General features: G+C 45.5%; 1 protein-coding gene across 1 annotated transcript; it reads left to right on the forward strand.

Moving 5' to 3' along the window:
• The first annotated feature begins 407 nt into the window (after nt 1-407).
• Nucleotides 408-13,082, forward strand: TMEM230 (transmembrane protein 230). Its single transcript, XM_073653650.1, has 4 exons — nt 408-542; nt 4,434-4,569; nt 5,742-5,864; nt 11,629-13,082. The coding sequence occupies exons 2-4, from the start codon at nt 4,474-4,476 to the stop codon at nt 11,767-11,769; spliced, it is 360 nt and encodes a 119-aa protein (XP_073509751.1). The 5' UTR covers nt 408-542; nt 4,434-4,473; the 3' UTR covers nt 11,770-13,082.
• Nucleotides 13,083-13,371: the final 289 nt, after the last annotated feature.

Here is a 13,371-nt window from a genome sequence, read left to right on the forward strand (position 1 = left end):
GCTCTGTGAGGATTCTCCGGGGTCAGGACTGGCGGTCACGTGACTGCAGTTATGCACTATGCATATTCCCGGGCAGAACCCCACTATAGACTGTTCTCGGCCTCACCTGTACTGAGCGCCGCAGTAGCAGTCTAGTCGCCAGGAGTAAGCATAGCACATTATTGCAGTCACGTGACTGTCGTTCCCGGCCCTGACACCAGCGACTCCTCAGAGCACGCGGCGCATCACATAGTCTGGCTGCAGAGTTGTCATTTTAGAGCGGAAAACCCCTTTCAAAAATATTTTGTTCCTTGGCAAAAGGAACGCCAGGGTGATGCTGTGGGACAATGGCGAGAATGCGCGGCTCCTGTGCACCATATCTGCACTGTGCATACTAATAAAGCTGCTAATAAAGCTTAGTGAAACTGACAGACACAGAAAATCCAAGTTCGACTCTGCACCAATCCCAGCAGCTCCTCATACACACGTGACTGATGACGTCACTTCCTGTCACAGCACTATAACCCGGAGGTTTGCAGCCGCACTATGGTCTCACGAATCAGGTAGATTGGATTGTGGGAGAGCAGCACTGAGCCCGGCCTGTGTGTCCTCTGCGGGGCTCCGTAGTCACCTGCCTGTACAGTGCGGTCTATGGAGGAGCCATGTCAGTGCCTGCAGCCCACACCTCAGTGCCCGGGGGCAATGCTACCTACTGGTGGTACAGGCAAGGGGCCTAATAACATCTCTGGTCATTGCCGGCTATTGTTCTCTGTTATCAGCCATTCTTGTAGCGGTCAGGGCGACCAGTAAATCCTATTGATCACAGCTGTATCGCACATCTGTACATAGCAGGTCTAGTCCTCCACGCCTGACTGCTGCATGTGTGATGAGGAGGCTAAAAAGTGATGTACACTGCCGGGCTAGGCTGTTACTGTATGACAGCTAGGTCTGACATCTGAGACCCCAAAGATTCTAAGGAGGAAGGTGAAGCGGTGTCTCCCTCTAATTCCCCCTTGCATAGCACCACCACCCCCTGACCGCCCGTCTGTGCGCAGCACCACCCCCTGACCGCCCGTCTGTGCGCAGCACCACCCCCTGACCGCCCGTCTGTGCGCAGCACCACCCCCTGACCGCCCGTCTGTGCGCAGCACCACCCCCTGACCGCCCGTCTGTGCGCAGCACCACCCCCCTGACCGCCCGTCTGTGCGCAGCACCACCCCCCTGACCGCCCGTCTGTGCGCAGCACCACCCCCCTGACCGGCCGTCTGTGCGCAGCACCACCCCCCTGACCGGCCGTCTGTGCGCAGCACCACCCCCCTGACCGGCCGTCTGTGCGCAGCACCACCCCCCTGACCGGCCGTCTGTGCGCAGCACCACCCCCTGACCGGCCGTCTTTGCGCAGCACCACCCCCTGACCGGCCGTCTGTGCGCAGCACCACCCCCTGACCGGCCGTCTGTGCGCAGCACCACCCCCTGACCACCTGTCTGTGCGCAGCACCACCCCCTGACCGCCCGTCTGTGCGCAGCACCACCCCCTGACCGCCCGTCTGTGCGCAGCACCACCCCCTGACCGCCCGTCTGTGCGCAGCACCACCCCCTGACCTCCCATCTGTGCGCAGCACTGCAGCCCCATTGAATTGGCCATGGTGCAGTTCTTTGCACAGCCTGGACGCAGAGCCCAAGAGTGACCCCATAGGTCATGACGTAATGATATATCCTAGTGATATGCCATAATTTTATGGGATAGAAAGACCATTTTAATGGGAAAAAGAAAAGGAGAAAATTGGCAGTCCAACAGGTAAAATATGAAAAAACTATTGGATCATTTAAAAATTTGGAAAAATATTGAATTCTTACGCTTTTCTGGCGCTAAGGTTGTGCCCTTAGCCATAGTGCTATGGCTAAGGGCACAACCCTAGCGCCAGAAACGCTTAAGAATTTTACATTTTTCCCTATTTTTAAATGATCCAGTAGAGTTTTTTCATATTTTACCCGTTGGACTGCCAATTTTCTCCTTTTCTTGTTCTTCATATGGCTGTGCTCACCAGCGGGACTGGCACCCTTCAGTGGGTTATCTTCACCCTGTTTGGATTTAACGTTGCCGCTCCCTAACCCTCTCTCCTGTTTCTCTATTTTAAAGGGGCTTTTCCATTCCAGTAGCCAGGGGGGCAATTGCAAACTGCCTGTCCCCTTGCTCAAGTATGAGATATTTGTCTTTTGAATTAAATGGCTGCTATTTAAAGGGGTTGTTCACCTTTGGGGATATTTTTTTTTCTTAAATGCATATATTCAGGACTAAATTAATTTTGGCAGTTGGGTTTCGTAAAAAAAAAAAGGAAAAAAAAAGTCTCAGTTTGGCTCGTTGGTTATCTGCACATTCAACTTTGGTGTCAGAAATCATCTGAGGAGAAAAGAACGGATAAGAGATAAAAACTCCCCATCAGACCATTGAGGAAAAGTGAGAATCACAATTGTAATAATGATTTTCAGCCCCAATTGCGTTCGTTTAAGTAAAAAAAAATGTCTCTGAGGGTAGACAACCACTTTACTACTAGGCGGGGCACACATTTTCCCCATAGACTTGTACTAGATGCAGAAAATTCACAGGTAAAAAATGCTCATGCATTTCCATGATGGAAACACACAAAAAAACTCATGTAATCCGCACATGACTGTATCAATAAATTATTACCAAAGCCAAATACCTGGAAGTATCAAACACAAAGCAGCTTGACACAACAACAAGAGATAAAAAAAAACGCAGCATCAAAAACACAATAAACACTCAATGAACGAACTAATGAATGAAAGTTACTGAATAGTCGCAGCAGCGAGAATTGCACCAAATCCTGTTGTTTTTGTTGCCAATTTCTTTGCACAACAGCTATAAGCTTAATTACAAAGGGGTACGATCCCATACATTGATATTCTTGACAATCTGCACCACAGTTCTGTTTCTGATTCTTATGCAGCGTGTGGCTAGATATGTTACAATGTCATCCACAATGGAGCTGCTATAGTACGTAACAGACGTTCTGCTGGAAAAATCTGCATTCTATCCTGCACCGTAAGGTTATGTTCACACGTTGCGTTTTTAATGCGTTTTTCCCCCTCAGGCAACCTGCTTTCTTGGCAGTAAAGAAGCAGCATCAAAAAAGCAGGTTTTACTTGAGTTTTTGCTGCGTTTTTTTTTACTGCAGTTTTGTCCGTAATCATTTTGTCTCTTGTGCATGCTGATAAAGTTTAGTGCAGAAAAAAATAACCTAATTCAACTTCCTCAAGTTTTGGCACCAAAAATGCAGCAAAACCTGATACCTGCGTTTTTTGCTGCGTTTTTGCACTTACCCATTGCTTTCTATGTGCGAAAACACGCTGCAAAAACGCTGAAAGAAGTGATATGCTGCAGTTTGCAAAAACGCAGCAGTTTTCCAAATCAGTCAGGAAAAACAAAACAATGTGTGTGCATGAGATTTCCGAAATCTTGTTGACTTTGCTGGTAGTGTAAAACGCAGCTGAAAAATTGCATTAAAAAAACACGTGTGAACATAGCCTAAAGGCTCTGAGATTCCAGCTGTAATACGGCTCAGTGCTGCACTTGTTCAGCTTTGTATTGTGTCCTTGGCACTGAATATATTCATCTTCAGCGCGGACCCTGTGTGGGCAAAATTACAGGGCATTGTACACTTTGGTGTATCTCTGGTTAGACAGTGTAAGAAATCGTCTATGCTGCTTGACTTTCTAAACAAATCATTTATACATCTCTCAGAGCCCACGGCCGCCATCACCTGATACCCAATGGTTAATAACGACAGACCAATGGTGATCACAGGACGCAACATTTTAGCCTCCTGCACCTTGGAAGATCCTGCACATTACATGCTGATCATTCTTGGTGCAATGCCTGGGCACACGGGGTCAGCCACAGCAGCTCTTCACTCTGGCCCTGGAGTCCATATGTGGTAGCAGGGCATGAGGACAAAGTGTTAAACGCCGATAGTGATGTCATACGTATTCTCATCTCCAAGATCCTATCCCAATATGTAGTAGGTGTAATAATAATACTATTAGCAAATGCCTCCAATTTGAAATGTAGTATAGTTCTTCTGATTCTCTATGTCTCTTTCCTCATGTGCAGGCATTGCAGGACTTTAGATATCCATGGTTACCACCACTGATATAGCAAGTTATCTAGTGGTCATAACCATGGATACCTAAGGGCCTGCACCTGAGGAAAGAGACAGTGAATCAGAAGAACTACATTTCTAATTGGAGGTATTTGCTAATAGTATTATTATTACACCTACTACATACTGGGATAGAATCTTGGAGATGGGAATACCCCCTTTAAAGAAAAGCTTCGTACATCCAGCATCGGATGGAGCATCCTCCATTTTCTCAACTCCTCTTAACAAGAGATGAGTTGTTACATATATTTTGTCTTCATGTTTTCTTAGCATTTAGGTTCTCTTTGGTGTCTACCAAGCGATATATGCTATGATGCCCTCACGCAGCAATGCTGCCACCATGCCGAACAGCAAGGTGAAGTACTCCAAGCTTTCCGATACCGATGACGGTTACATTGACCTTCAGGTAAGAGACTACACAACTAATCATCACATTATTGTCACCAAGCCTCTGTAAAGGGTTATCTCATCTTACTAAATGATGGTACATTGCTCTGAGACCCCCACAAATAACAAGAATAAAGGGATTGTCCACTACTCGGACAACCCCTTCTCAATCCCGATGTGTCCCCCTTGTCAATTATTAACACGTATTCTCACCTCCTGTGCCCGCGCCGTTGCAGCAGTGTGGACACTGACTCTTGCAGGGATCACTTGACATTATGTCACACGATCCCTGCGGCCAATCAGCGATGGATTCACTCTCCCACAGACGTAACTGACATCTGGATGAAGTGAGAGCAGCAGGATTAGTGGGGTGTCCCAGAGGTCGGTCCCTCAGCAATCATGAATGAAATGATGTGATCCCTTACTGAGGTGTCACATTTTATAGCTGATATGATTTATTGTACGCACAAAGATATAATAAATTTGTCCCCTCCATATTATCCCCTTTTTTATTGCAATAATTAATAAAAATTTTCCATTATTTAGCACAATCCCGTATCGCCCACAGGTGTAAGGTATCTTTGGTTGTATAGATGTTACTCCAGTGGACGTCACCAGGTAGCTGACCATTCATATCCGATATTTCTTGGTCGATCCCTTCAATTTCTAACAGGTTCACAGATCTTAGCCATATTCTCTCCTAACATTGGGGGACACAAGGATCGACATGTTGGAAGTAGCCCCTCTATTTTTTGGGGGAAAATGAGTGGTAGGAGAGGCCTCAGCCTGTCCAGTCTCTCAGGTCTTCATCCTCCCACGTCATTTTGATTGTAGTGCTACCCTATTACCACTAGATGGCGCAAGCGGCTAATTATGTACAATACGGCTACAGACAAGTAGAAATATTACCAGTGCCAAGAAAAACCAGCCATTAGCCAAGATAAACAGCGAAATCTACAGACAAATTCAGATAGAAGCTGTGGCTGAGAAGACTTGGAAGCTGTACAGTCATAGGGAGCACTGAGGGGAACGATACAGGACAACCCGATTCCCCTGTCTGACTTATGATGACAACTCCAGTAGTGTGATAACGCCAATGACTGTCATGCATCTCCCGCTTGTTCTGATCTGTAAGATTACCAGGGCAGAGGGTCCGTGATTACTAAACACAATTTTTATTTTTTTTTACAGTTTAAGAGAAGCCCTCCAAAAATTCCATACAAAGCCATTGCTTTGGCCACCATTCTGTTCTTAATTGGCACTTTGTTGATTGTGATCGGGTCTCTCCTGCTTACTGGGCACATTGGCAGTGGGGTAAGTTGTCTCTCAATCATCTTTATGTTGACTCTGCATGGGTCCATATCCCGGGAACCCCCACAGATCAGCTGGCTGAAGGGGTCTCAAGAACTAGCACAGCCCTGAATATTGCACTGTTCTCCAAGTCTTCTGATAGGGAGAGAGCAGCAGTACCATTTACGGCCTGTTCCTAAGTCAGTAGAAATAGTCAGACCCCCACTGAGCAGATATCAATCATTTATCTTGGAGATAGGTTATTAATATTAAAATGTTTAAAAGCCCCTTTTATGAAAAAAAATTCCTGGGCATTAAAGAATTGGCATTTCACTTAACTTGTTTATGTGCTGTAGTGTTAGTGTTTTAATATACTCACTTACCTCCACCTCCTCTGTGATCCAGCGCCGTTTTGCTCCTCTTCTCAGTGACGTCACCGCTCTTCAGACTCTCGGGTCACACTATGCTCTGTGTGACCCAGAAGTCTCTTTTACAATGTAAGTCTATACAGCCTTGTACTGACACTTCATAGACTTACACTAAAAAAGCCTCTTCCGGGTCACGCGGAGCACAGCGTGTCCTAGAGAGTCTGCAGAGTGGTGACATCACTGAGAAGAGGAGAAGATCGGCGCTGAAGATGGTGGTAGGTGAGTATATTAATACACTGACACTACACTACACTATATACACAGATTTAAAGGAAGAAATGTTCATGGGAGGGCTTCTTTCAGTAAGCTCTCTTATAGGGGTTGTCCACCTTTGGGGACAACTTATCTTTTTAATGTAAATATATGTATTTGGGCCTAAAAATGACTTGTAATTGGGTTTCATTAAAAATTTTACAAAATTTACCTTCGACAGCCTCTGTCCCCATCTTCGGATGTATAAGTAATCAAGAGGAGGTGAGAGGGCAGCCGCAGCCCTGAAGTCTTAATTATCTATTCATCTGAAGGCGAGGACAGTCATGCCGGCACGGATTGGGCGCAGGGCTGTTTTTATTTTAACGGGAGCAAACATTCTGATTGAGAAGGGGTCGTCCTAGAAGTGGACAACCTTTTTAAATTGAGAATCTGTTAGCGAGCTCATTCACATTGAATAATGGGAGCTTGTAACTCTCTTTTCTGAACTCCTCCATTTGATAATTTATGTTAACAGACCACATCAAAGTTGACTGTGCAGCAAAAGAAAATAGTGGATTAAAAGCCAGACTGCAAAATTTGTAATGAAACCCAATTGCAAAATGATTTAGCCTCAAATAGATGCATTTACATGCAAAAAAGAAGCTATGGCCAACCCATTAAAGGAGTTGTCCACTACTTTCACATTTCCCGACGATCAGCTGTCATCGGTGCCGCGACTGGAAGTCCTTACCTGCGGTGCTTGGCCGTCTATCTGTAGTGGCCGCTGCGGGGTACTGCACATCCACCTCCCATTGAATTGAATAGGAGGCGGATGTGCAATAACAAGCGCCGGCCACTGCAACTTTACGGCCAAGCAGTGCAGGTAAGGACTTCTGGCTGTCGGGGGTGCTGCATGCGGGACCCCGGCCAATCATACATTGATGCTGTATTCTACGGATAGGGCATCAATGTGAAAGTAGTGGACAACTCCTTTAATTAAAGGGGTTGTCCACTATTAGGACAACCCCTTGTTCATCTAAGTGTTTGGCCCCGATAAAATAAAAAAACGTATACTCACCTCCCTTGCCGGCCCCGTTCCAGCGGTGACAGCACTCGCGGTCCCAGGGCTCCCATACGGTTGTTCTGCCAAACAGCGCTGGCGTCACTGTCCCCGCCTTCCAGCAAATCGAACATGAGGAAGTCCGGGCTGTAGCTTATCTGACTTCCTCTTCTTGTTCAATTCGACAGGAAGCGGGGACGGTGATGTCTTCGCTGATTGGGTGCCGGGGTCACGTGTCACAACAGCACAAGAGCCCCGAAACCGTGAGTGCTGATACCGCTGGAACGGCACCAGCTCGGGAGGGGAGTATAGGCTTTTTTATTTTATCGGGGCCAAGCGTGGGGGATGACAAGGAGTTGTCCAAGTAGTGGACAGCTTCTTTGACAGCCCCTTTCCATTGAGCTCAGTCACAGCTATTGCTGATGGTGGATCCTGTGTTGTATGTGCTACATGTAACAGGGCCGCCACTACAGAGAACCTCTTCCTGTGATACAGTAATCACAGATTGTTCTGCTGTTTTGATCCCTAGCAGTCAGCTGCAATCTGTGGAAGAACCTGCAGCGCCACCACAGGGGAAGTAAAGCATTACACACTGCCTATGGAAATCAGTGGACTATCTGTGTAATGCACTTAGATGCTTGGACCTCTTTGTAGTCTTCCTTCAGCCTTAGGGAAGATTCAGACGGCCGAATAACTCAGACAAGGATCATAATGCAATGCTCGGACTGGCATGCGCTCTACCCAACCGAGCGTGACCTCTGCATAGAAATACATGCGCTCGGGTCGGGAAAGCCGCCATCCAGTCCGACCATTGCATTACGATCCCCGTCCGAGTTATATGATTGTCTGAATCTTCCCTTAAGGACACGTTCAGTATTTGGTGAGTATTTTACCTCAGTATTTGTAAGCCAAAACCAGGAGTGGGTGATAAATACAGAAGTGGTGACGTGTTTCTATTATACTTTTCCTCTGATTGTTCCACTCCTGGTTTTGACTTACAAATACTGATGTAGAATACTGACCAAATACTGAACGTGTGAACTTGGCCTAAGATGCATTTACACCTGCCAATTGCGGCTGATAAACTATCGCTGGTCAGCTATATACACGCTATATACAAGCTGATCGGCTGTCTTTAATGCGATGTGAAGACCCCCTGACCAGCATTGTATTGCGCACAGAACAGTCAGTAATACGATTACAATACCATCATTATCTGCACTTCTTATACAGTCATATGAAAAAGTTTGGGCACCCCTATTAATCTTAAGCTTAATGTTTTATAAAAATTGGTGTTTTTGCAACAGCTATTTCAGTTTGATCTATGTAATAACTGTTGGACACAGTAATGTTTCTGCCTTGAAATGAGGTTTATTGTACTAACAGAAAATGTGCAATCTGCATTCAAACAAAATTTCACAGGTGCATAAGTATGGGCACCTCACCAGAAAAGTGACATTAATATTTAGTAGATCCTCCTTTTGCAAAAATAACAGCCTCTAGTCGCTTCCTGTAGCTTTTAATGAGTTCCTGGATCCTGGATGAAGGTATTTTTGACCATTCCTCTTTACAAAACAATTCCAGTAGAGTTAAGTTTGATGGTCGCCGAGCATGGACAGCCCTCTTCAAATGATCCCACAGATGTTCAATGATATTCAGGTCTGGGGACTGGGATGGCCTTTCCAGAACATTGTAATTGTTCCTCTGCATGAATGCCTGAGTAGATTTGGAGCGGTGTTTTGGATCATTGTCTTGCTGAAAGATCCATCCCCTGCGTAACTTCAACTTTATCACTGATTCTTGAACATTATTGTCAAGAATCTGCTGATACTGAGTGGAATCCATGCGTCCCTCAACTTTAACAAGATTCCCAGTGCTGGCATTGGCCACACAGCCCCAAAGCATGATGGAACCTCCACCAAATTTTACTGTGGGTAGCAAGTGTTTTTTTTGGAATGCTATGTTTTTTTGCCACCATGCATAACGCCTTTTTTTATGACCAAACAACTCAATCTTGGTTTCATCAGTCCACAGGACCTTCTTCCAAAAAGAAATTGGCTTCTCCAAATGTGCTTTTGCATATCTCAGCCGACTCTGTTTGTGGCGTGCTTGCAGAAACGGCTTCTTTCGCATCACTCTCCCATACAGCTTCTCCTTGTGCAAAGTGCGTTGTATAGTTGACCGATGCACAGTGACACCATCTGCAGCAAGTTGATGCTGCAGCTCTCTGGAGGTGGTCTGAGGATTGTCCTTGACTGATCTCACCATTCTTCTACTCTGCCTTTCTGATGTTTTTCTTGGCCTGCCACTTCTGGCCTTAACAAGAACTGTCCCTGTGTTCTTCCATTTCCTTACTATGTTCCTCACAGTGGAAACTGACAGGTTAAATCTCTGAGACAGCTTTTTGTATCCTTCCCCTGAACAACTATGTTGAATAATCTTTGTTTTCAGATCATTTGACAGTTGTTTTGAGGAGTCCATGATGCCACTCTTCAGAGGCGATTCAAACAGGAGAACAACTTGCAAGTGGCCACTTTAAGTAGCTTTTCTCATGATTGCATACACCTGGCTATGAAGTTCAAAGCTCAATGAGATTACAAAACCAAAAAAAGTGCTTTAGTAAGTCAGTAAAAAGTAGGTAGGAGTATTTAAAACAAGAAAATGATAAGGGTGCCCATACTTATGCACCTGTCAAATTTTGTTTGAATGCAGATTGCACATTTTCTGTTAGTACAATAAACCTCAATTCAAGGCAGAAACATTACTGTGTCCAACAGTTATTACATATATCAAACTGAAATAGCAGTTGCAAAAACACCAATTTTTATAAAACATTAAGCTTAAGATTAATAGGGGTGCCCAAACTTTTTCATATGACTGTATATACAGGGCAACGTGCTGCTGATAACAATGGTTTTATTTCCGATGCCATCACCTGATGAAGGACCGTTTTGCTCATTTGTCTGGTGATTTGCTTTTTAATGATTATGCCGATTGTCGGCTTGTGTAAAAGGCTTTCGTGGAGGGTACCAAATTGTACACCACTCTCAATTAAAGGGGTTCTGCAATGTGTCTAATTTCCATATCAGACGCTAACATACACTGCTTCATGCTCAGTGTGAAAGTTTATTAAAGAAGTTGCCCAATACTTTTTCATTGATGCCCTATCCTATCCATAGGATAGGGCATCAATGTTTGATCAGCTGGTTTCCCGCACCCGTCACCCCCGCCGATCAGCTGTTACCGGTGTCGGCGGCCACTGGCCCGAAGTGCTTACTTCCTGAGCTTGGCAGTCTAGCTTTAGTGGCTGCCACGGGGTACTGCACATCCGTCTCCTATTCATTTCAAAGGAGGTGGATGTGCAGTGTCCCGCGACATCCACTACAGCTAGACGTCCAAGCACCACAAGTACCTACTACTGGCCGCCGTCACCGAAAACAGCTGATCAGTGAGCGGGGGTGCCAAGTGCAGGACCCCGGCCGATGAAACATTCATGCCCTATCCTATGGATAGTGCATCAATGAAAAGTAATGGGCAACTTCTTTAATTGATTTTGCTTATATAGCAGCATTAATCTCTGCAGCGCTTTACAGACATGATTATCCCTCCGCCCATTGGGGCTCAGTATCTACATTCCCTATCAGTATGTCTTTGAATGTGGGAAGAAACTGGAGAACCCAGAGGAAACCCACACAAACACGGGGAGAACATACAAACTCCTTGCAGATGTTGTCCTTCGTGGGATTTGAACCCAGGATCCCAACGCTGCAAAGCAATGGTGCTAACCACTGAGCCACCAGGAGCTGCTCTGACACCATTAAAAACTTGGCAGGAACTGTGCATGTATCCTATTAGTTAGATAGGACATGTGCTTGATAGCTGTCATGTGACTGTCCTGTCCGGCATCCAGCAGCGTCTTTCAATCCCCGATGCGTTAATGGAAGGTGCTACACTACTCCTGTATCTAGAAACCTTTGGAAACCGAGTGTCTACAGAGACCCCAATGTAGACCCCTTCACATGCAGTCAGGCTTGAATTTTTAAACCATAACTAGGAGGTTAGACGGTGGTGACGCTGACAATTCTGATCCTGTTTTCTGTTATTCCAGGGCAATGAGCGTGCCATACCTGTGCTGATCATTGGGATCCTGGTTTTCCTGCCTGGCTTTTATCACCTCCGGATTGCATACTATGCATCTAAGGGCTACAGAGGTTACTCCTACGATGACATCCCGGACTTTGACGACTGATCCGTTGCCTGTGGCCATTGAGGCTGCACAGAGGATCCTGCTCTACCTGTGCACCACCTGTCGGACCAGGTGGAGAAGATGCCTGGCACACCCATGTACATACAACGTGACTGCCGGATAGGCTGGTGGTGCCACTTTTTACCTCTTACTAATGTATAACGTGCAGCCTCGTCTTATCGTCAGGTCATGCTTCCTACTTGCTGGGTTAAGACGTGGAAGGGATTATTGTTTTAGCACATTGGGAAGAAATAGTACAATGGAGAAGATGTATGTTCTCAAGATGGCTTTAATGTTGCTTATACCAAAATATCTGCTTGCACAATATCGTTCTTCTGCCCCTGGAAGACGTGTAGTAAAGCTAGCAGAGGAATCTTAACTAAATGAATGATATTAATTGGACATTCTACAAGGTCGGTCAAAGGAGGATTTTCTCTTTATCAGCTTTGTCCTTGAAAAGTCTCTAAACATCCTGCTCAGTATCAAATACATACAATGGTGATGTAGAAATCCTTATGAAATTAGCATTTCCTTGTCCGAAAATCATCCACTTCTTCCCAGATCAGTCTCTACTTACCTTTTATTTCTATTTGGGCCCCTGTTACAGCTTCCATACTTTTCTAAGTGCTTCAGCAATACAGAATTGGCAAATACTATCGGAAGACTTGACGACCCAGCCGGAGGAACGCCATGTTGTTGGAAGAGTTGGTAAAGAGTTGTTATTGTACAAGATTAATTTTCATACTGGTTAGGTGCAGTTCACTTTGTGTCCACTAAATATTGTGGCGCTGTTGTTCTCACTTTGTAATTCCAAAGCATTGAGCAGGGGTGAGGAATCCTTTTTCTGTCAAGGGCCATTTGGATAATTAATTACAATCCTTCGGCGGCCGCACAATTTGTGCATTAACTCTGCCCACATAGTAAGTCTTGTCGCTGGCACTGGTGTCAGGACGTAATCTTTCATTGCCGACCCCTCAACGTTCAGTAGTGACTGCTGCGTGCATGTGCTCACGCAGCAAGAAGAAATTAAATGGCCAGCGGCCATCAAAACACAGCTGACGGTCCAAGCACTGTGGTCTCCAGGAATCTGCCAGGGGGCCGGAGAAAAGGTCATTGCGAGCTGTAATGGCCCACGGGCCTGATGTTCCCCATCACTGGCATAGAGCAATGGGGAAAACTATTGCAAGCGTGGAGCAGAACAAGCAGTGACTTTCCAACCCTTATTATACAGGGGACGTCTACACATTTCATTTGCACTTGATAAATATTCCTGAATTATTTTTTTTTTAGTTCAAATATATGATATTAGTAAAATACCTGAATATGTGTGCTTGTTCTTTATCTGAGGGCTTTCATAGATCAGGACTAAAGATTTCTGTTTCCCTAAACATAAGCTGCAGGTGGACGTGTTACAATACGTGTGGAGCCGTCTTTTCATTCCTGTGACAGATACTTCCCATTTGTCTCGTAGCCCGGGTTAAGAATGAGGAAGCCGACAACATATGACTTGTAGGCTGAGGCTACAGGGAATATATTCTGCGTTGTGTACGTTTCTACATAGCGGTGGTCAGCGTCCAGGATGTGGGCTCTAAGTGTATTATATAT

The sequence above is a fragment of the Phyllobates terribilis genome, unplaced genomic scaffold, assembly GCF_046119375.1.
Source record: "Phyllobates terribilis strain yellow unplaced genomic scaffold, ASM4611937v1 Scaffold_11__3_contigs__length_659146591, whole genome shotgun sequence".
Taxonomy (NCBI): domain Eukaryota; kingdom Metazoa; phylum Chordata; class Amphibia; order Anura; family Dendrobatidae; genus Phyllobates; species Phyllobates terribilis.

Coding starts and splice junctions, on each gene's coding strand:
- TMEM230 (XM_073653650.1), top strand. CDS start 4,474: ATGATGCCCTCACGCAGCAATGCTGCCACCATGCCGAACAGCAAGGTG. Junction 4,570..5,741: donor ACGGTTACATTGACCTTCAG/GTAAGAGACTAC, acceptor TTTTTTTTACAG/TTTAAGAGAAGCCCTCCAAA. Junction 5,865..11,628: donor CTGGGCACATTGGCAGTGGG/GTAAGTTGTCTC, acceptor CTGTTATTCCAG/GGCAATGAGCGTGCCATACC.